The sequence below is a fragment of the Nycticebus coucang genome, chromosome 2 (assembly GCF_027406575.1).
Source record: "Nycticebus coucang isolate mNycCou1 chromosome 2, mNycCou1.pri, whole genome shotgun sequence".
NCBI lineage: Eukaryota > Metazoa > Chordata > Mammalia > Primates > Lorisidae > Nycticebus > Nycticebus coucang.
The window spans coordinates 73,217,637-73,242,355 of record NC_069781.1 but is presented as its reverse complement, the minus strand read 5'-3'; the positions used below and the strand labels follow the sequence as shown (position 1 = coordinate 73,242,355).

Here is a 24,719-nt window from a genome sequence, read left to right as displayed (position 1 = left end):
CCTCTAGTCCGTGATATTCTTTTCTTTCTTAACATCATTCTAATAGGTGTGTAGAATTATATCATTATAGTTTTAACTCGCATTTTCCTAATGGATAATGATATTAAGTAAATTTTTATGTACTTATTGGTGACCAGTATATCTCCTTTGGTGAAGTGTGTAGGCAAATCATTTGGCCATTTTTAATTAGGGTGTTTATTTTTACTGTGAAATTCTGAGAGTTCTTTATTCCACAAACAAGTCCTTTATCAGATATGTTATTTGCAACTATTCTCTGCCGGTCTGTGGCCTTTCTTTTCATTCTCTTTTTTTGTTTGTTTGTTTGTTTGAGACAGAGTCTCAATATGTCGCCCTTGGTAGAGTGCCCTGCCATCACAGCTCACAGCAACCTCCAACTCTTGGGCTTAAGTGATTCTCTTGCCTCAGTCTCCCAAGTAACTGTGACTATAGGCACCTGCCACAACGCTGGCTATTTTTTGTTCTAGCTGTCATTGTTGTTTAGCAGGCCTGGACCAGATTCAAACCCACCAGCCCTGGTATACGTGGCCAGTGCCCTAACCATTGAGATATGGACGCTGAGCCATCTTTTCATTCTCTTAACTATGTCTTTTGCAGAGAAAAAAATATTTTAACTTTGATGATGTCTAATTCATCAAAATGTTCCCTTACAGATCATGATATGATGTGGTATCATATCTAAAAACTCTCTCCGTAACCCAAGATCTAAAAGATTTTCTTCTGCATTTTATTCCACACACTTTATAGTTGTACATCTTATATTTAGGTTTATGATCCATTTTGAGTTAATTTTTGTATAAGGTGTGAGGTATAGGTTGAGGCACATTTATTTTTGTATATGGATGTTCAGCCCAACTTGTTGAAAAACTGCCCTTTCTCCATTGGCTGGCCTTTGAATCTTGTCAAAAATCAATAAGTCATCTTTATGTGAGTCTACTCTGTTCCCTTAATCTATCCTTTTGCCAATTTCACATCTTTTTGATTGGTGTTTCAAAATTAAATATTGTTAATATTTTCTTAGATTTTTATTTCTAAACCTAAGGACATTTTATTACCCAGAAATATTTTTTTATACCTTGTCATGTATGAGAGGAAACAGCAGCTCTAATCTTCCTTTTCTCAATGAAGTTTTCCATTTTCCTCATGCTCCAGAGGTGGATAAAAACCAGAGGGCACATGACCATGTTGAGGTTTGAGGTTACTCTGGGGCAAGGCCCACAGCCTGTGTCACTCCACTTTGCCTGTCTTCAGCTCCAAAGCAACTTATGCTGGCCACTGAGTAATACAAAGGAGAAGAATCAGGTTGGGGAAAGAATTTCTGAGCTAAGACATGTCTCCATGCAATACTCCTACATTGATCAGGCCATGAGCCATGTACACAGAACAGGATTTTGTCCTAAGCCAAAAACTTCAGAGTTTTTTGAAGAAGGTGGCTGTAGAAAGCACCCCCACTCCGGGCAGTGCCTGTGGCTCAGTGGGTAGGGTGCCAACCCCATTTACCAAGGGTGGTGGGTTCAAACCCAGCCCCAGCCAAAACTGCAACTAAAAGATGGCTGGGCGTTGTGGCAGGTGCCTGTAGTCCCAGCTACTCGGGACACATAGGCCCAAGGATTTGGAGGTTGCTGTGAGCTGTGACACTATGGCACTCTACTGAGGGTTAATAAGTGAGACTCTGTCTCAAAAAAAAGAAAGCAGCCCCACTCCATGCTCACCTCTCAAGTACTTTGTCTAGGTAGTCTGAAAAAACTCAGACCTTTTATTGTTAAAAAAGAGGAAAAAATACAAAATGAGCTTAAAGGAGAAGCTATCTTCGGAGGCAATGCAAATGATTTGTTTTGTGTTTCTGGAGATGTGACAGGTGCTGATCCCCCATTGATGCCTGGCTGCAAATGAAAAGCAAACTTCCCCTGAGAATATTCAAAATGGCTCCAGCATTACTCAATTTAACAGCTTTAATCTAGCTAAAGGACCTGCTGTGTAGAAGTTTTTTGTGTTTTCATCAAGTCCTTTACCCTTTAACTTCAAGCCCTTTATCTAATAACTTCAGGTGTTCAAAGATAAGTTGAAGCTTAATTAAATAACCATGTGGCACATGGAATACAAAACAAATGTATTTTCTTTAGCATTAAACTAAGAAAAGTTTATCTCATTAGTATACACACACTAGTGGATATATAGTCTTACCTGTAGAGGTATTAGCAGCACAGAGATGGATGCGCATTAGGGCCACAGAGATGAAGTTGAATTCTAATTCCGTGAGCTGCTACTCTTTGACCTTGGACAAGTTGTGTTCTGTAAACCTCAGTTTCTCTATCTGTACATTGTAGATAGTAACTCCTACTTTGCAGAGTTGCTGGGAACATTAAATGAGATGATAACATAAGGGTTAGCCCAGTGTTTGACTTACCATAGTTGTTTAAAAAATGTTAACTATTACTCTACTTCCTAATAAGCGTCTAAATGCAGAGCAGTATTATCACTCTTGTTCTCAAACATTAATATGCATGCAAATCACTCTGACCTTGTTAAAACACAGATCCTCATTCTCTAGGTCCAAGGTAGTCCTGAGAGTCTTCATTTCTACCTAACTCCTAGGTGAAATTAAGCAGGACACTTTGAATGGCAAAATGGTAAATGATGTTTGCAAGTGCAAGTGTTTGTCTAACTAATGGTTCTCAATGGTCTGCACGTTAGAAGCTCCCAGGAATTTTTTTTTCTAATTGTTGTTGGTCTTACTTCCAAAAGAATTTAATTTTAACAGACTCAAAGTGGGGTCTGGGCATTAATAGTTTCACCTCCCAAGTGTTTCCAGCATAAACTAAAACTGAGGCCCTCTGTTTAGTGATTCACACAAAATTGTCTGCAAGAGTGTTTTGATTGCCTCAGTAATTTACAACAACTAAAAATGTTTTAGGATTTCAGAAGTGTTTTGCATTTCCTAACTCCCTCAATGTATATGAGGTAATCAAGCTCAAAGCTTTGCATGTCTTAGAAGCTTTAACCGGAGCAAAATTAGACCAAACAACAATTGATCTTCTCGTTATTCTGAGCTACTCAGATACATGATGCATGCTTGCTAACTGCTCTTTTCTCTTATAAATATTAGAGGAAAATGCCACCTGAGGGTAGTATGCTTTATGCCTACCACCCCTAGAACATGCTCTGCACAAGGCAGAGGAGGAAAGCAACCAGAAAATGGACTTTTATCAAAGGCCCAGGAAGTAAAGAGGGGAGTTCTGCTGTAGGCTAAGGGGAGTTCCAGAGGAAGTTATAGGCTTGCCCTCTCTCAAGAGAAGAAAGCACGGCGTGGTAAATAAATTCTAAATAGAATTAATAGAGTCTCTACCAAAGGTTTCTATTCAATTCTTGTTGTCATTTAGACTCAGCAACTAGCCTTTCCTGCAAGCCTCATTTCCTTGACTGTTTGCTATTTTGTCATGTATAAAAAAAGAAGGAAGTATTATGAGAAGAGTAAAAATAGTAGTAAATATTTTTCCCCACAAGTTTTCTCAGTGTGAAAGTAGTAAACCCAAAAGTGTTTTGCATTTTCTAAACCCCTCAATTTATATGGAACAAGCAAGCTCAAAGTCTTCTGTGTCTTAGAAGCTTTAACTGAGGCAAAATTATACCAAATAACAATTAATCTTATAGTTATTCTGAACCTGGTGCATAGAAGATGGTTAATACAGTTTTGATGAATGAATAAATAAATGTTATTCTTCCTGGGAAGGGTGGGTTTGGTATCAGGTGGTTCTGTCTTAGGTATAACAGACTTAATAACTCAAGTATTTAGAGTCAGTTTTTATCATAAAAGGGTCTACGTTAAGAAGTTTGCCTTATAGAGACCCTGAGAGAGTTATCACAAGTGTAATGTGGATTCTGAAAAATAGAATCATATAGAAACCTGGCCAAGCAAGTACAGCTCTGCTTAACATTGTATTATGTAGAAGTACTCCCTTATAGGAGCTTGGTGTACATGAACTCCTCTCTGTACCATAAATCTCTGCAGAAGGACACATGAATGTGCTGAAATGAGGGGGTAGAGGCAAGATATGAACTTGTCAGTCATTTTTGATAAAGGTCAAGTTTGTACATGTCACTATAGTGTCATGTGGCAATTAAGAATGCCAGTTTATGTGATCTCAGGCAAGCCACAGTTTGATGAAAGGAAAAAAGAAGTCCCTATCATCAGGCTCATCCATTCTTTCTTTCTTTTTCTGCCATGTATTTATGCCAAACTCTTAACAGGAACTTAGTATGTGCTAAGTAGCGGAGATATCAAAGCAAACTCAACCTGGTCATTGACTTCAAAGTCTTACAGGATAGTGGGAAGAAAATCTTGAATTAAAAGAGAATTGCAACATGAACCATTCAAACAGCAAGAAAAAGTTATTTAGACTACATACTGAGAAATCGGGTCCAGAAATGGAGGGGCCTTCTTGGCTAATAAAGAATCACCATGCATTCTGTATATGAAATATCACTTTTCCAAGAACAAAAGAAAGGAGCTAATGTTCGCTGGGTGCGCACTATCTGCAAACCTAAACACTTCACATCTATCACCTGTCCAGTGTTCACCACAATATTGAGAGCCAGACATCAACTTCGTTTTACAGATAAAGAGGCTGTTGCGTGGCTAGAGACATGAATGAACAGCAGCTTTGCCGTGGGTGTAAACTCACTCCTGTAATTATTAAGTCAAGAAACAGACTACACTGGATGGGATGGCATGTAGGGAAATTCTTTATTCAGGGTTTTGATTTTATACCTTTCTAGTCACATACACACTTAATCTATTATCTGTTAGTTTCACCATTACCTCATTTTACCTATCTGAAATTAACTTGAAAGGAAATATCCTGTTACCATACCAACACAATCACTTTTGTAGTAAACATCTTCTTCTAGACACTGACTAATCTCTGGGCAAGTATCTAAATAAAGATCACAAAGAAGAAAGTAGCCACAGGGGAACAGAGTTAACAGAAGAATATCTTCAAGCTTTCACTCAGTTTACTCAGTATGAAGTAACGACTGTGTCTTTGCCTCAGGGCAGAGCACCTATAGACCTCTGACAATATGTTATTAACATACGTCAACCCTCTGGCCCGTATCTCTGAGGAAGGGTGGCATGCCCTTTGATCTCAGGCTTCACAGGGCACACAGCTTCAGGGAATGGGCTTGTGGAATTTTTAACTCCCAGCAAGCCAACTCTGCGTGTGTCCCGGGGCGCCCAGGTCCCTTAAGCCTCTGGAAAAAAGCAAGCCATTTTAAACTCACACTAAGTTCACTTTGTGTGCTTGATGTAGGATATGTTTATTTCTAAATATTATCCTACAGAGGCTGAGACTCATGAAGGTTAAATGACAAGCTCACAAAGGACTCCTAATCCGAGTACAGTCAAGATTTGGACCCAGGCTCCTCTGTCACAAAATCCTATGCTCTTCCAAGACCATGTTTTATACTGAAACTACCTCTAGAGTAACTAGTGCTTAGATGAAGTCCCAAATATTCATTGAATGGACAATTTGATTGAATAAATTCATGAATAAGTGGATCAGGTTCTATGGAACATAATTTGATCGAATCTTCTGTGATGATTTGGAAATTAATTCAAGATCCTTTCTATGTCAATAGAAAGGATCTTGAATCAATAATGGAAATAGCATAATTTGTGTATAGTTTTTCATGCAAACAACACCTTCACTGCTTTTGCTATGTTTCGCTACTCCTTATGCTATTATTTTTTTTTAGACTGTAATTTTTTTATATTTATTTTTTTATTGTTAAATCATAGCTGTGTACATTTGTGCAATCAAGGGGTATAATGTGCTGGTTTCATATACAATCTGAAATATTCTCATCAAACTGTTCAACATAGCCTTCATAGCATTTTCTTAGTTATTGTATGTAGACATTTGTATTCTGCATTTAGTAGGTTTCACCTGTACCCATTCTAAGATGCACCGTAGGTGTGGCCCCACCCATTACCCTCCCTCCACCCTGACTTGCCCCCCTTCTCTCCCCTCCCTTGGCCCTTTCCCCATATTCTTGTGCTATAGTTGGGTTATAGCCTTCATATGAAAGTTATAAATTAGCTTCATAGTAGGGCTGAGTAAATTGGATACTTTTTCTTCCATTCCTGAGATACTTTGCTAAGAAGAATATGTTCCAGCTCCATCCATGTAAGCATGAAAGAGGTAAAGCTTTACCTCTTTTATGTTATTATTTTTTTATAGAATTATTTAAATCAATTCCAGTTATAATTTTTTTTTTTTTTTTGAAAAGCAGTATGCCCCTGTGGTAGATGGAAAATGAGTATCACTTGTCCTGGGAAATAGAGGATTGGAACCAAAATAAATGCAATAAAAATAAAGGAGTGTTATCAAATTCTACCCAGATACTATTATGTGCCTGGAAGCTTCCTGTTTTATTAAAAAGAAAAATAGCCAGATGTGAGAGTTGCAAATTATATGTAAAAGAGGGATTGAAATAGAATTAAAAGGGAATAAATTCCCCTCTGAATAATTCTACTTCCTTTAGGCCTTGATTTTTCTCAATTTAAAATCATCTTACATACTTCTGGTGGTGTGTACATCACAGTACAAAGTTTGAAAAATACTTTGTGAGTGGAAACTACAGATTTGGAAATCAAACATCTGGCTGACTGTGAATTTGAAGTTTACTAACTGCATGTCCTGAAGCGAACTTCTTTGAACCAGTTTCCTTAACTACAAAACCATACTGACAAGACGTATTTCATGGTCACATTTTCAGTATTAAGTGATATAAAGTGGCTAGCACAGTGGCTGGCTTGGCACATAGTAAGTAGGTGTACGTTAAATATCCTTTCCCTTTATTCACATCAATAGAGGCTTGTATGATATGATAGTTAAGAACATTTGGCACTTAAAAATACTTGATCTGATCCTGGCTGTGCAATCTTGAGAAAGTTGCTTAACCTTTCTGTGCCTCTGCTTCATTTTTGTAAAAGAGGATAGCAGATTTGCTGACCTCACTGGCTTCCTGGGAAGATTAAATGAGATAACCTGTTAGCAGATTGTCTAACACATAGTAAGAACTCAACACATGATATATGCCATTGTTACTGTCACCAGTGAGAGGAAGTGATATTTGGCAAGGAAAGATACAAACTGGCCCATACCATATAGACTGGAGACATTGAACCCATGTAACAGGATGTGAAGGCAACTAAGTAAAAGGAGCTCAGATCTTGCTGGAAGGGGAATCGTAGGAGACATTTCATTGTCACAAATGTTGAGGGGTGACCTGAAATGACTTGAGGGCTCCCAGGAAGAGGGTAGGAGAGGCCACCAAGAGCAAGCAGTGTCTGTCCACCAGCAGCTCTTGCTAGGCTGCCTGAGAAGGCACAGTAAGGCAATCAGCTGCACAGATGGGAGTGTTTAGAGCAGAGAACTATCTCACAGCCACAGGTCAAGAATTTCACTCCTGGGGGTGGCACCTGTGGCTCAATGAGTGGGGCGCCAGCCCCATATACCAAGGGTGGCGGGTTTGAACCCGGCCCTGGCCCCGGTCACACTGCAACAAAAAATAGGCAAGCATTGTGGCAGGTGCCTGAAGTCCCACCTACTCGGGAGGCTGAGGCAAAAGAATTGCCTAGGCCCAATAGCTGGAGGTTGCTGTGAGCTGTGATGCCACAGCACTACTGAGGGCGACAGAATAAGACTCTGTCTGTAAAAAAAAAATAAAAAAATAAAGAATTTCACTCCTGCCCAGGTGGATGGGGCAAAGGAGAGAAAAGACCTCAAAGGAATGCCCAGATCATGACAGGCATCTCCTGGAAAACAGGGGGATGAGTCTTAGCTCCCACTTTGTAAGAACTGGAATGTAAAGTAAAGGCAGACAGTGACAAAATGCCTTATTTTCTTTTCAGCTTTATTCACAGTGACAGTCCCTAAGGAGCTGTACATAGTGGACTATGGCAGCAATGTGACCCTGGAGTGTGATTTTGACACCGGAGGCCAAGTGAAACTTGAAGAAATAAAAGCCGTTTTGCAAAAGGTAGAAAACGATACAGCCTTGCCTGCGGAAAGAGCCACTTTGCTGGAGGAGCAGCTGCCCCTGGGGAAGGCCATATTCCACATCCCTCACGTCCAAGTGAGGGACGCAGGGCAGTACCACTGCCTGATCATCTATGGGGTTGCCTGGGACTACAAGTACCTGACTCTGAAAGTCAGAGGTGAGTGGTTTCCACAGAGGCATCTCTCCAAAAGAGAACCTACATTAGCTGCAGGAACAGAAATTCACCACAAGTCCCTGGAGCAAAAGGCAGAAGGATGGTTTTAAGGAGGCAGACCTATTTCACACAAAACAAAAGCACCTGCTCAGAAATATTTGGTGATATCCGACTATAAATCAATTGAAGTTAAAAGTAAATAGGGGTAGAAGTTGTAGGAATATAATGGGGCTAGAGGAAGGTAGGGAAAAAACGAGTCGCTGAAAGGTGAGAAGGTGCTAAAGATAAGCTTTGCCTCATTCCTAGTCCCCCCCACCCACCCCCAAATGTTTCTGACTTGATTATTAAGCTATCCTTTTCCAGTAGTTTATTTCTCCAGTCCAGAGTTTTTTAAAACATGGTTTGCTTTCCATTAAAACGTATTTAATATCAATTTAATGAATAGCAACCAGATGGATGCTCCCCCCACCCACGACCACACACACACAAAATGAATGACTAAAATAAAATAAATAGAATAGATCAGAGGATATCACACAGAAGGGCTGAGTGTGTTGTTTGATAAAAATCTTGTTCTAGAGGGGTGTGCGTGTGTGTGTCTGTCTGTTGGGTCATGGTGTAAAATTTGATTTCTTATTCTGGTTCGTAAAAAGTTAAAAGGTTGGGAAACACTGCTCAAACCCACACCCTCTCTCTAGCAGATTAAGTAGCAGAGGTTCAGAGAAGTGAGGTGAGTAGCTGCGGAGAGCCCTTTGAGTCAATAGGTTTTCCCATTCCTCTGGATTCAGGGCTCTCTCCACCCCAACACAAGCTGAAAACCAAAATCTGAACAGAATCTTCACATTCTTGTTCATTCTGGGAAAGGTCATATAACCACTGTAAAAGAATCCATTTAGCGTGTCCATTGGGTTGTATTTCCCAGGTTCCATTCAGTGTTCTGAGTCAAACTAGACAAGTATGTCTCGGGCCCCTCTCTCTCCCACTCCTCAGGGCTGACACAGTGTCTGTGCTGCCTGCCAGAAGGTCTGTGGATTTTGGCTCCAAAAGACAGTTAACCCTGGAGGCAATGGTGCAGCTTTATAATCTGCTACAAAGAAGGACAAACTAGAAGGACTGGACACAAGGGTGAATGTTTTCTTCTGGGTCCTTGGGCAGATTATTTCACTGTTCATAACTTCATGTTTTTTATTGGTAAAAGGAGGGCAAGAGTAGTGCCTACCACATAGAATTGTTATAAATGTTAAGAGAGATGTTGAATATAAAGAGCTCAGTATGGTGCCTGACATATGGCAAACATCTAGAGATTGGGTTAAAAGATCCTCAGTTGTGACATGGACAGTGACCTCCTCACACCTCAACCATCAATGAAATGAAACCATAATTGAGAAACCACAAGAAAAGCCATTAGCTTAAATGCAACTGTTTTGTATCTTTATTGCATTTCCTCCATCCAAGCATCAGCTGGGTGAAACTCTAGAATACTGAAGTTAGTCTGAGTTCAAATAATATAAGCAAAGAAGCTTATGCATTCTCAGGATCCTCACATATCTGCGTCCCTAAATCACCACCCTTGTGTTTACTGATCTCTGTCTCTAAATGCTGTACTGGAGGCCAGTCATCCCTCTCTTTCTCTCAGGCAGAGGACTGCCTCTCATTCTAGGAAGTCACTCTACTTCCATCTTCTCCTAGACTAGGGATTTCTCAGGTGGAAGGAAGAGATTTGTTCCTTAAACTCATCAAACTGGCATATGTATAAGTCACAAAGACTTTTAAAGGGATATCTGGGCATAGGCAGTTTTAAGAAATGAGTTTCTAGTGCCTCATCTTCCCCCAAGTACCCCTTCCCCCCAATTTTTTTTTATTAATTTATTTATTTTTATTGTTAAATCATAGCTGTGTACATTAGTGTAATCAAGGGGTACAAAGTGCTGGTTTCATATACAATCTGAAATATTCTCATCAAACTGTTCAACGTAGCCTTCATGGCATTTTCTTAGTTATTGTATGTAGACATTTGTATTCTGCATTTAGTAAGTTTCGCCTGTACCCATTCTAAGATGCACCGTAGATGTGACCCCACACATTACCCTCCCTCCACCATAATCTCCCCCCTCCCTTCCCCTTCCTTGGCCCTTTCCCCATAGTCTCGTGCTATAGTTGGGTTATAGCCTTCATGTGAAAGCTATAAATTAGTTTCATAGTAGAGCTGAGTACATTGGATACTTCTTCCATTCCTGAGATACTTTGCTAAGAAGAATATGTTCCAGCTCCATCCATGTAAGCATGAAAGAGGTAAAGTCTTCATCTTTCTTTAAGGCTGTATAATATTCCATAGTATACATGTACCACAAATTGCTAGTCCATTCGTGGGTCGATGGGCACTTGGGCTTCTTCCATGACTTAGCAATTATGAATTGGGCTGCAATAAACATTCTGGTACAGATATCTTTGTTATATTGTGATTTTTGGTCTTCTGGGTATAAACCTAGTAAAGGAATTATAGGATCGAATGGCGGGTCTATTTTTAGATCTCTAAGTATTCTCCAAACATCCTTCCAGAAGGAACATACTGGTGTGCATTCCCACCAGCAGTGTAGAAGTGTGCCCTTTTCTCCACATCCATGCCAACATCTCTGGTTTGATGAGCTGGGAATGTGCTTGCCAGGCAAGGTTCTTGGGGTTCCCCTAATATACTTCCTCTTTTACTATTGCTTTTTCCTACTTCAGAAAAAGCCTATGTCTCACCAACCATGAATACAGTCCATTATCTGGGGAGTAAAAATCTCCATAGTGCTAAAAAAGTGATCAGAAACACTGACACCTAGGGGAACTGTCAGCCCTGCCAAATCCTTTTGCAGATAGGAAGGATCAAATTTGCTGCCTTTACCAAAATTGAAGGAGACCCTAACAGAGTTAACAGCTGATAATCAAAAAAATAAACGGGTTTTAGCATATAAATCTTGTCATTCAAAGAATGAAATGACATTGCTATAACAAAGCTGCTTCCACTCCCACTGACTTACTCATATGAACAAGATTCTTTAGCTCTTCTAGCTCCAAAAAAAAAAAAAGCTAGAAATAGAATTGGTGTTGAATTCTATCATATAGAGTCATTCCAATCATGTCACGTGCATCCTCAGATTCATTAACAATTGAAAAAGAGGTCCCTATCCATCTCATTGAGGTATATATTTCCAGTAAATTTTTATCTTTTATGTTTATTATCAATATTTATAATATTTTAGATTTTGATGAAGTAGGTGCTATTAATGGAATTGGATCTCAGTGCAAAAGAAAACTGAATGCTTAAAGCTTCATAGTCACAAGAAAAATATTTTAATAGCTATAAATACTTTGTTGTAAAGACACATAAAGAAAATGAATAAAAGAGCTGCCAAATCAAAATGTTATGTTTATATCTTTTTATAAAAGCTATAAATCATTATGATAATGCATTAAGGTAAAATTCCGTAGGGAAAGTGAAATGGGAAGTGAGATTCAAGGAATAAAAAGAAACAATGTAAAGCTCTGAACTTTAAACTGAAATTTTTGTATGTCACTTTCAATGGATGCTGGTGTGTGTAAAAAACACTTTCTTTTAAAAAGTCAGTTGGCGGGCGGCGCCTGTGGCTCAGTCGGTAGGGCGCAGGCCCCATATACCGAGGGTGGTGGGTTCAAACCCGGCCTCGGCTGAACTGCAACCAAAAAATAGCTGGGCGTTGTGGCAGGCGCCTGTAGGCCCAGCTACTTGGGAGGATGAGGCAAGAGAATCGCTTAAGCCCAGGAGTTGGAGGTTGCTGTGAGCTGTGTGAGGCCACGGCACTCTACCGAGGGCCATAAAGTGAGACTCTGTCTCTACAAACAAAAAATAAAAAATAAAAAAAAAGTCAGTTGGCTTTAAGATTCATAAAAGACACTTCTTTGACATTTAAATGCCAGTGGATACATATGTAAGAATGAAATGATTGTTTCACTAAAAAACATAAATATTTGTAAGATGCTAAACATTATCTATTTTTCTAGTGTAGAAACTTGTAGAGAATTCTAAAACTCAACTTAATATGTGAGAAGGTACATACTATATCTTTCTTTCTTTCTTTCTTTCTTTTCTTTGGAGACACCTATTTCTCCAGGTTATAGTGCCGTGGCGTCCTAGCTCACAGCAACCTCAAACCCCTGGGCTCAAGTGATCCTCTTGCCCCAGCCTCTCAAGTAGCTGGGACTCTAGGTACAAATGCCACTACACCTGGCTAATTTTTCTATTTTTATTTTTTTATTATTTTATTTATTTATTTATTTTTATTTTTTTTTTGAGACAGAGTCTCACTATGTCACCCTCGGTCGAGGGCTGTGGCATCACAGCTCACAGAAATCTCCAACTCTTGCTTGGGCTTAAGTGATTCTCTCGCCTCAGGCTCCCAGGTAGCTGGGACTACAGGCGCCCACCACAACACCTGGCTATTTGTTGTTGCAGTTGTCATTCTTGTTTTAGCTGGTCCAGGCTGGGTTTGAACCTGCCAGCCACGGGGTATGTGGCTGGCGCCGTAATCACTGTGCTACGGGCACCGAGCCAATTTTTCTATTTTTACTAGAGATGGGGTTTCGCTCTTGCTTAGGCTGAACTCAAACTCCCCAGCTCAAGCAATCCACCCACCTCTGCCTCCCAGAGTGCAAGGATTACGGGCATGAGCCACCTTGTCTGACCCATCATAATTCCTTTAGGTAGAATACAAGTAAAAAAGTTGAAGACCACCGGTACCTGGGTCTGTCTCTAAAGAAAGCAGGATAGAACAAGTCTTAAAAATCACTCTGCAGCCTTGCCTGCAGCTGGTAGGCCACAACCATGGGCCCCATCCACTGCCCCCTCTACTCCCCATCAAGCAAACTATGTAGCTCCCAAGGAGGCCCTGTAGGCCCCACTGCCCAGCATTGTCCCAGGAGACTCCAGGAGCACCTGCCCCTGGGGCACCAGGCCATTGGTCATCTAGAATTTGTCATCACTGCATTTGTCATCACTGAGTTCTCTCCCTACTGTCCCCACCATGCCCTTCTGCCATCTTCTAGGAAAAACCATAGGATCTAAAAGTGGGGGTTGAAGGAAGGTTTCAGCCTCTCCTCTCACCCTTTACTCCCAAGCCCAGAGATGCTGCTCATACCAGAAGAGACTATTGAAAGATGATTTATTTTATTTTCTCTGATCTTTTTCTTTTTTCCTTTCTTTTTTTTTTTTTAGAGACAAAATCTCACTTTGTCACCCTCGGTAGAGTGCCATAGCATCACAGCTCACAGCAACCTTCCACTCTTGGGCTTAGGTGATTCTCTTGCCTCAGCCTCCCAAGTAGCTGGGACTATAAGCACCCACCAGAATGCCCAGCTATTTTTTATTGCAGTTTTGCTGGGGCCAGGCTCGAACCTGCCACCCTTGGTATATTTGGGCCCGCAGCCTACTGACTGAGCCACAGGCACCACCCCTCTCTGATCTTTTCAATCCTTAGGAAAATGGGAAGGAGGCATGAGGAGACAAACTCGACCGTAAAAGACAAAAAAAAAAAAAAAAAGAAAGAAAAGAAAAGAATAAAGGTCAAGAAATTCTCACCTAATCCACAGAAAGTAATGTCTTTTCCCTCTGCTTGGAATTTCTTGGACATTATATTTTTTTAAGTTGTTTTTGGAAATAACACTTTTTAAAAAGTTGCTCTATTGTGCAGAAATTGAAATACCTGTTTTCCTCAGTGAAGTCAACCTCAAAAGCTCCCACCTTCTCTGGATATGCCTGGGCTTGGATTGGCGAGTTGTATGTATAGTGAGATTTGGAGGTGGCCATTATCAGAGCTGTGTGCAAAAATAACCCTGCTGTCGCAACATTTGAAGCTGATGTCCTATGTCTACATGCATTGCCACTGTCATGTCCTCACTCTGCTTGCTGTTGCCTCACTCCAAGCCCCATCCTGCCATGACAACCTTCATCCTAACCTTGAAACCCCAAGGCTAAGTTTGTTTCAAACTGTTGGAGAACAGAGTCGGCGGGCATCTGGAACATACTTTTTCTCAGCTTGAACGTCTCCCCCACCCCAAGGAAAAGGTGAACATCTGGCAGCTGAGTCTTGGAAATGTTTCTTGTATTGTCTTAAAAGATCTCTGAGATCTCAAGGAAGCTTTGTCTCCTTAAAAGGCCGAGACAGGTGCCATTCTTGTCCTAGGGTCTCCTGGGGGCTCCCTATCTTGCATCCCTCTTCTGCAAGCTATCTATCTCTGCCCATCCTCTAGCTGACCCTGCTGGGAATGAGGGATGAAGATAAGCTGGGGCTGGGGGGATTCTGCCAGTTGGTGAAACCCTTTGGTAAGAAGGCATATGTGGGCATGGAGTGTACCTGACTTTTCATCTTTGCTCCTCTTTTCTTTCTTTCTTGTTTCTTTCTTTCTTTCTTTTTTCTTTTTTTTTGGAAACAGAGTCTTGCTCTGTTGCTCTAGGCTAGAGTTCTGTGGCATCAGCCAAAAGCTCACAGCAATCCCAAACCCATAGGTTCAAGCCATCCTCTTACCTCAGCCTCCTGAGAAGCTGGGACTAAAGGCACCTGCCACAATGCCTGACTAATTTTTCTATTTTTAGTAGAGATGGGGGTCTCAATTTTGCTCAGGCTGGTCTTAAACTCCTGAGCTCAAGGGATCCACCTCGGCCTCCCACAGTGCTAGGATTATAGGCTCAAGTCACCAGGCCTGCCTGCCCTGACTTCCCTCCTTTAGCCACTGACTGCTTGGGTTGGGCTGTGCATAACAATGGGTGTCTGCTGTCCTTGAAACCTAAGGAGGGTGATGAAGGACTGACTGGTACTAATGGGAGGTTTCTTGGTTACAGGTATCAACTGCGTGCTCACTCTCAATGGGAACTGGGCAATACGCAGAAGTTTATGGTCTGCTCAATTACTGAAACTTTCCTGGCTTCCTTTTCAACTGGTTCCGCTGTTGGCCCCAAAGGCTGGGAGTAGGAGACAGCATCCCAGGCAGCAAGGGCTCACCCTCTATTTTGGGCACCTCATTGCTTTTAGCCTGTGCTCTTTGCCCATCTTTTCCCTCCCAGTGGTTAGTATGTGTGAAGCCCATGTCAATTCCTGTGACCTGCTTGTCTCATACCAGTGATAACAAGCGTCTGGTCTCTGCTATGACAGTGGGTTCTGAGGCCTTTCCCTACCTGGACTGGTGCCTGCCCCATGTTGTCCTACACACTGGGCTCCAGAACCCCCTCCTCCTCCCATTCATTCCTCCTTTTTATCCTTCAGTCGCTCAGCCCTGTACTGAATCCAGCACCACAGAAACCTCAGTGTTTGTCTTCTGTTGGGTTTGGGGGCACAAGCAAGGCTTGGGGTGTGGGGAAAGGCTGTTATTATCAAAAGTTTACTCCCAGGCTGGGGGCTGCCATCCTCTCCCACAGAAAACCCAGAAAGAGGAAACCAACCCCTTTGGGGCAGGGAGGTAAGGACTCCATCTCAACATAGGCTGGCAGTTTGGGGCTTTATTTTTTGTAACACATTAGGAGTTAATGTTAAAAAGAGCTGTTTACATCATCACTTTCTGAAGACACTTGAATTTAGGACTGATATATATATGCCAGGAGTGGCGGGGTGGTGGTGGGGTGGTGGTGGCCATTTCACACCCTCCTGTGAAGATCTAAGATCTGAGACACAAAGAAACAACCTGCCCAAACCCTCTTCATTCTGTACCCATCTAATATTGGTCCATGCCAACACAGCATCTGAGCACCAACATCAGGTCTGAGTGCCCCGGCCATGCTGAGGAGCAGGCTTCTCTTTCTCCTTCTCCTGTGTCTGGGAGCAAATGCACACTGGTAGAGAGGGGACATCCTGCCCTGCCCCAGCCTGGGCCTCAGGTAGAGGTGCAAGCCCCCAAGTCAAAGCTGTTAAATGTTTTCATTTTGTTCCATTGTAGTTCTTTTCACCCTCTTTCCTGACATTTGATTTTTACAAAAGAAAGTAACCTGCATAGAAGGCCCTGGAAGTGGTAAGAGAGAGGTAAGGAAGACAGCTAGTTAGGAGGGTGAGGGGTTTTTTGGGGTTTTTTGTTTTTTTGCCAGATACCTGGGGATGATTATCTGGATCATCTGGTACCCTCCTGAATGGGATCCCAAGGATCTCCAAGATGGGGAAATCCCTGATTTTTCCCTAGACCCCACCCTCTCCTCCTTCAGCCATGTTGATAGCATGGAAGATAAGAATTTACTTCTCACTAGAAAGGAAAACTTGTCATCTGGCTTTTCAGAGAAGGTTTCACCTTCAGCTCATGGTATGTTATCCTTATTACTATATGTTAGGATATCACATTTAAAGGACAAAAACAAAACAGAAGGAAATGTAAAATACTTGAATGAGCTTGTGTTATAACATTAACATGATTGAGAATATCTGCTTTCCAGGCTTAAGTGGCTCATTCATTATTCTAGTCTTGCTTTAGCCCAGAGGTTCTCAACCCTGTTCCTGTCACGACCCACAGGAACTGTATTAAAGGCTCGCAGCATTAGGAAGGTTGAGAACCACTGCTTTAGTCCTTCGTAATTTGTGGTAATTTTGCTTTTCTTATTTTTTTTTTTTTTGGTTTTCGGCTGGGGCCGGGTTTGAACGCGCCACCTCCGGCATATGGGACTGGCACCCTACTCCTTGAGCCACAGGCGCCGCCCTATGCTTTTCTTTTTAACAGAAAAAATGGCTAAAATAACAATTTAAAAAGGCAAAAAAAAGAGAACATCCCAAGTCTATAGAATACATGTTACTTTTAAGTGCATGTGGAACGTTCATCAAAATAGCTATCTAGCAGAATTGCTGTAGAAAATAATTTTTTACTGACTTTAGTCAGATGACTTAAATTCTTAGATTACTTCCACCTCTGAAATTCTAAAATTTGTTCATCTTTTCCTAAGAACATTACCCTCAGTCCGGCTTCCCCCTTGTGGGAAACAATGCCTTTTCAGCCACTTCCCAAATGAGAAAGAGGCTGTGGAGGCATTTTTGATGTTGTAAAAACGTAGGATGTGGGCTCCTGTCCCTTCCCCAAATCTTGCTGGTTGTTTAAGCTGAAGATCTGTTCCTGCCATCTGCTTCTTCATTTATGCTTCCCAAGTCTAAGGCTCAGCCAAGCTCCTGATTCCTGGCCCTAGAACCTCTGAACTCACCTCTCAAGCAGGACACCAAGGTCAGCTTCTTGTCTCCAGCAACCTGCCACTGTGGGCTGGACCCTCACCCACAGCACACTGATCCTGTGAATCTGTTTATTCTACTTTATTCCCCCAAAGGCTTGAAAGCTTGCAGAAATAATCTACAATATGAGAAAATTAAATGGTTATAAGAGGATATTGAACCAAGGAGAAAAACGTATAAAGAAATAACATAAGAGAGAAAGTGAGTAGTCAAAATGTACACTTCAGATGCAGCTTAATTGCTAGAGATAACCCAAAATTTGGCTTCAAGGAGATTGGTTAGTCTGACCAGGTCAAGTTTACCATAAGCTGCTTCAGAACCTGATTCTCCTTAGCTACTGGTTCTAGGACAGTAGTTCTCAACCTGTGGGTCGTGACAGGTACTGTATTAAAGGGCTGCGGCATTAGGAAGGTTGAGAACCACTGTTCTAGGAGCTTCTAAACCTTCCAGGAGAACATATTCTTCTTCCTGTTTATGTCACTCTATCCCCAGACTTCTGCAGTTGCATAGAGAATCATCTTCTCATGGCAATTACATTGAAGAATGAAGAATACTGTAGCACAAATAGCATAGGTTCAAGACCTCCATCTATCCAAGATCCCTGCTGTTTCCCTATTTATAAAATAAGAATGTGAATTTTACCTACCTCATAGGGTCTTTTTGTCGCTTAAATAAGATAACATATTATGTACATTATGTATATACATTAAAGAGCTGGGGTCAGATTTTAGAGCCATTTACAGGTTTCAGATCTCCTTTCTCATTCCTTAACTAAGCAGCTATATGTATAAGAATCAATAGCCAAATGGGAAAGGGACACTGTGTTTTACATGAATAGCTGGATGAGCACATGATTTCCCTCTCTTTGGTGCTTCTCTGATAGTGTTGCTGGAGAAGGTGACATAGAATATGAAGCCTCTTGTTTCTTGCTCTGTCATCTTAATCTGAGAACCTGGATTTGCAGATTTCGTAAACTCATTGATCCATTCCACCTCATGGATAAGAAATCTGCCCCACCGGGCTCAGTCACAGGCAGAAAGTTGGAACACTATGAACTGAAAAGACATCAGCGTTTTAGGGACACACCACCAGGCCCAGACAGGATGTGCTTAATCACACAATGATGAGGAATTCGGGGAGGGCCAAAGTGTCCACAGGTGAGAGTCGATTTGCAGTTAACCTGCTTCCTGCTGGAAAGGAAACCTGATCTAGTGGGTGTCTTTGGCTCTAACTAATCAAACTGGCAACTTACAACATAGAGGCACACAATAAAGGAGGTGCACAGAGGGGCAAAATTATGGAGAGGGGCAGGAACAACCTTCCTCCTCCATAGTATGTAAAAGGACATGGCATGAAGCTCAACACATAGAAAACAATAAATAAATCATACGTATCAGGTTTTTTCTACATTCTGTGTTATCTTAATCTGAGAGCCCGGGTTTGATGTTGTTTGTGGTTGTTATTTTAATACAAAATCACTTTTCACAAAGTTTGTATGCATTTACCCAGCAACTTAAGAGAAAGGAATTGTTTCATCACACCTATGCCTTTACTTTAGGATTACCTTTACTTTAAAGACTGTATTGAAATTCTGTTTCTTAAAAGAGTGTTCTCCCTTCATTCTGTCTTCCCCTTGTCAAAAATCCATGGGTTACTTTCCATGCTCCCTGATAACTGCATATGGTGTTAATACTTATTTGTTTCAGGATATCATCTAAGATTATGGTTAGTTTGTTTTGAGTCTTCCTGTCCCTCTCAATATCACCCTTGTCTATTTTATTTATTTTTAAGCTTTTAGTAGAATTATTATTTTATATCTTATTTTAATTTTTTATAATGTTTTTATTTTTAATCGACAAATAATTGTGTGTCTCCTGTCCGAGACTTTGTACCCTTTAATCAACATCTTCCCTTCTCCATCCCTCCCCACCTCTGCCTGTGGTAACCACCTTTCTACAGTTTTTATGAGATTGAATTTTTTAGATTACACATATAGGTAAGATCATACAGTATTTGTCTTTTTGTGGCTGGCTGATTTCATTTAGCATAATATCCTCCAGTTTCATTCGTGTTATAAAAAAATGACAAAATTTCCTTCTTTTTAAAGACCTTGTATTCTATTGTGTATATATACCACATTTTATTTATGTATTCATACACTATTGGATACTTAGGCTGATTCCATACCTTCGCTATTGTAAATAGTGCCTAAATAAACATGGGAGAGCAGATATCTTTTCTACATACTATTTTCAATCTCTTTGGGTATATACCCAGAAGCAGGATTGCTGAATCACATGGTAATTCTATTTTTAGTTTTTTGAGGAACCTCTATATTATATTTTCCAAATTGGCTGCATACTCTTGTATATTTTAGTTCTCTGAAGGGTAAGGAGCCATTTCTGATTAAGTTACTCAGCATACACTGCAAAGAAATGTGTGTGTGCATAAACTCTTTGTGTGTGTGTGTGTGTGTGTGTGTGAGTGTGTCTATGTTCCAGAGAAATACATAAAAAGTACACCCAACTCTTGACTGTTTGTAGACATTGTATAGGTCTTTATTCTTATCCTCCTAATCTCAAAGAGAACAGAGGAAAGGAGGAAGTAGAAAGTAAATTTTCAACTAAAGATGTTTGGAAAAGTACTGAAAAAAGTGATATGAGGGTTATCCAGTGATTTTATTTATCCATCTTTTTTCCAGCCCTCAATTACTAGATAACTGAAAACTCTATAGGAAGCCACCAAGTGTGATAGCTTAGAATGCTGCTGAGATCTAGAATCAGAGTTACAATGTTCAAATATTGGCCTGTACCAGTTATAAGCTCTCTGACCCCAAGTGAGATATTCAACCTTTCTACCTTCTGTTACCCCCAAACAAAATTAAGAATATCAACAATGCCATGTTTGTAAAATAGCATGATACTAGGGACATAGGTGTTTAAAATGATAACCATTGTTACTTAAAATTGATAGTGAAAATTCTATCCATTTCACATGGCATTACAGGAGCCAAAAAACAAAGACTTATTTCTTTTTCTTCTTTCTTCTTCTATTGTCCAGCTTCCTACAAGAAAATAAACACCCATGTCCTGAAGGTCCCAGGAACAGATGAAGTAGAGCTCATCTGCCAGGCTGAAGGTTATCCCCTGGCAGAAGCATCCTGGCCAAACGTCAGTGTTCCTGCCAATACCAGCCACATCAAGACCCCTGAAGGCCTCTACCAGGTCACCAGTGTTCTGCGCCTAAAGCCCCATCCTGGAAGAAACTTCAGTTGTGTGTTCTGGAATGCTAATGTAAACGCCATTTCAGCTGTTTTTGACGCTAAAAGTAAGAGCTGCCCCTACTTCTTACATCTTTCAGTCAGGGTTCAAGCAAGAAATAGATGGCACACTCAAAATGAATACTCAGAGTATTTGTGAAGATGTGATCGGCATTTAGAGAAACTACAAGGATCTGTAGAGGAAATAGAAAATAATGCAGCCACTGTGACTCATGCATAGCACCGTGAGTGAGCAGGATGAGTAGGACTTTGCTGCCTTTGCTGCCCGTCAGCTGGCGAAGGGTATTTCCAAGAAAGTTGGTCTCTTTCAAAAATCCTACAGAGTCATAACTGGCTATGCTGGATATTTTTGGAAGGGATCTCATACTTTTGAATTTCATACACCAGAAAAATTTCAAACTGTCTTGGGAGACAAACAACTTCTTATTTGCTAAGTAAGAACACTTATTTGCTATACAGGAATAACTAACACGTAGCATCACAATCATTTCATAAGAGACGGGTGATTTTATCACCAAGTATATACGTTTTCTATTGCTCCTATATAAAATTACCACAGACTGGGCGGCGCCTGTGGCTCAAAGGAGTAGGGTGTCAGCCCCATATGCCGGAGGTGGGGTGTTCAAACCCATCCCCGGCCAAAAACTGCAGGAAAAAAAAAATTACCACAGACTTCACAGTTTAAGACAACATAAGTTTATTATCTTATACTTATAGAAGCTGGAAGACCAAACATGGATTTCACTGGGCTCAAGTCAAGGTGTCAGAGGGATTGCAGAAATGCTAGGGGAGATTCCATTTTCTTGCCTTTTCCTGGTGCAAGCAGCCACCTGCATTCCTTGGCTCATGGCCCCTTCATGTGTCTTCAGAGCCAGTAATCCCATCACTCAGTCCTCTGCTTCTGTCACCACATCTTTCTCTTTTTTCCTTTTCTCTTCCACCTTTTAAGAATGCTTGTGATTACATGAAATATCCTTCTTCCCTGGAAAATTCAGGATGATTTTTCCATTTCAAGGGTTTAATTTGATATGTCTGCAAAAACATTTTATGCCAGGTAAGGTAACATAGTCACAGGTTCCAGAAATTAGTATATGAACACCTTTAAGGGGATCCATTATTTTGCCTATCCTACCAAGAAAGGATATAACCACAGAATAAAGGATAGTCCCTAGTACTGATTAAAGTTGGCTTTATAGAAAATTCACTATGTTGTCAGTGTATTCCACATTTTGCCTTTAGCCAGGTAAGACAGAACCTGTGATATGAACTTGTGTAGCATGTAGGTAGCTAGATAGTAACCCCAGGGGGCAGAAATGTAAGATTTAGGAGTTTAAGACAGGAAAGAAAGAAAACCAAATGTAAAGGTATGTGATCAAAGTTGTTGGTATGGACAACAGGAATTCAAATATTCAAGGACCACTTGAGAAGTATGTAGATGTCTCTAAGATGTTTACTCAAAGAACTTCAGGGGGAAGGACTTACCCATCTGCTTTCACCCTAATTGATTGACAGAAGTCCCCCAGGAGTGTGAACTCCCTTCTGCTGCTGAGCTAGGCATGTATGTGCACTGAATGAGTTCCCACAACATCTCTATCATCAGAAAAGTCCCAGGGCAGAAAGCAAAGTACCCACCTGAGGTGAATTACTTACCTTGCAGTGAGTGGAAGCCCACCTAGAATTCTAACTGCAGTTGGCTAAAATCAGAGCTCAGGCTGACAGGAAGTGAGGCAGGAATGCACACACACGCACACACACACACCCCACCTTATACAGCTCATCTCCATTCATGCCCCACATTGAGCCCACTCTGTCACTAAGCCTCCAGCTGGGAGACAGCCACAATCTCTACAAAAGAAAAGTTTGCAGAACAAGCTGCAGTTCCCACTGCTGCCATTGATCCCAAGCCATGACTGATATTTGTCATTTCTCTCATCCACCCCACATTCTATGTTTCCCTCACCCAGACGGAATAGTTTCTTTGCCTGATAGGGTGACCCAGACTTTCAGCCCTGAGAGACCTGAGCCCTTGGTCCCCTTTCCCTCAGCAGAGTAGAGTTGCTACCAATATTTCTTCATTATCATTGGTGGAAGTAAAAACAGCCAGTGAATCAGTCAATCCCTAAGTTCCCTAAGGCATAGTCGCCATTGCCTCAGTTATGTAGCAGCATTCAAGATCTTCACAATTACCAAGGTTAATTACTCCACCAGCATGCAATTCTGTTCCTTGCCTACCGGTCTGCCTGTGTGAAGAGCTCAAGGTGACCAGGCAGTACCTATAACTGTAGATACATTACAAGAAGTACAGTATCCCCTGGTAGGAGAATTCCCCATAGGAAGTCAGACCTTTGATCCCAGAGAGCCTAAATTTGTACAGAAGAGAAGCAAAAATTCTGTAAGTGGGTCATTGGAAGTAAGGGTAAGAAGGGCCAACCTTCGTCACTGGGGGAGCTCTGGCACAGAAACAGAACATATTTGAGGTGAGATTGGCACTGAAGAGAGAGTAAGGTCCCATACAGCACCATCACCATCAACCACATTCAGCCATGGCTGAAACCAGGGGTAGGCAGACCAGGTACAAGATCTACTCCATCCAAATTAAAAGAAAATTTTTCACGCTTGGGCACTGACGATCCACAGACCCTGAGAACTTTGAATACCCATTTCATGATTCCTTTCTTAGTATTTTCTTATGGAAAAAATTCCCCAGATATACTTTTCAGAGGGAGCTAGATGCATTGTCATCCCTGCCCTTTTCCTACTTCCCCATCTAACCACACTTCACTACCCAATTTCAGTATTAAAGTGAGCCCAGCTTCTTTCTAACTAAATTATCATGATAAAGTGAGGAAGTTAAGAGAGGAGATGTACTGAGAAATTTGATAGAAATAAAGGTATTTTAGAGACAACTTTGGGTGAAAAAATGAATTAGGCAAGTGGGTCTTTTAATATTATCAAACTCTCTTTGAATCACAGTTGAGATCACCAGACTTGTCATCCCACGAAAAATATGTTATAATTAGTTCATACCAAAGCTTTAGCAGGGGTCCTCAAACTGCGGCCCGCAGGCCACATGAGGCAGTGTGATTGTATTTGTTCCAGTTTTGTTTTTTTACTTCAAAATAAGATATGTGCAGTGTGCATAGGAATTTGTTCATAGTTATTTTTTAAACTATAGTCTGGCCCTCCAACGGTCTGAGGGACAGTGAATTGGTCCCCTGTTTAAAAAGTTTGAGGACGCCTGCTTAGAGGATTAAATATTAACAATCCCACTGGAATTTTTCCCCCTAGAATTGTTTACTCAACTATCTTTTGTTACGTGGAATTTCATGCCTGGTTAAGTATAGGCCCCTACATTGGGTGAAATATAGTTTGTAGTTTTCTAGAAGGACACTTATACTATAAGAACCTCTGCAGGGAAATAAGGGCCTGTGTAAGATGAATTTAGAAATAACTAGAGTCTGCCTTTTGCAGCATTAATTACGTCAGTAGTGTTGGGGGGCATGGTAGAAAAGTGGAAATGCAGACTGACAATTGCTCGGGCAGCCTTTAGGCTGTGAGAAGTTAACAACAGAGTAAACTGGCCCCTCTCTCCATAGATAGTCAACAAACAGGGGAAGGGCCCATGGGGTCTTCATTAGAGCTTAGATCTCCTAGGGTGCCACCCACAAATGTGGCCAGGAGAAAGACAGAGACATTTTTGTGCAGCTAGAGCTTCTCCACCTGTTTTTCCCATCTTTTCCAGTTTTATATTCATCATACTATTCCCTGACATGGATCCTCTGCTCAATTAAGTGCCCGTTCCTCACCACATACTCTCTGACCTTCCTTGTACCTTTCCCACTTCCATGCCTTTTTTGCTCAGTTTTTTCCACAAGAATCTCATCGTTCCCCCTCTCTAACAGCTCCAAGCCCACCCTCTCTCCAGGGCAGCTTGGGTAACTCCAGTGTACAAAAGGGTGTTTCTCTCGTCTTGTCTCTTAAAAATCTATTACCTGTA

General features: G+C 41.1%; 1 protein-coding gene across 3 annotated transcripts in view; it reads left to right on the top strand.

Annotated features, from left to right (window-relative positions):
* Window positions 1–24,719, top strand: part of PDCD1LG2 (programmed cell death 1 ligand 2) — a 90,875-nt gene that overhangs the window by 14,646 nt on the left and 51,510 nt on the right. For all 3 annotated transcript variants that reach the window (XM_053573357.1, XM_053573356.1, XM_053573358.1), the window contains exons 3-4: window positions 7,934–8,239; window positions 20,503–20,769. In XM_053573357.1, the coding sequence (XP_053429332.1) occupies window positions 7,934–8,239; window positions 20,503–20,769 (573 nt within the window). The remainder of the gene's footprint in view (window positions 1–7,933; window positions 8,240–20,502; window positions 20,770–24,719) is intronic.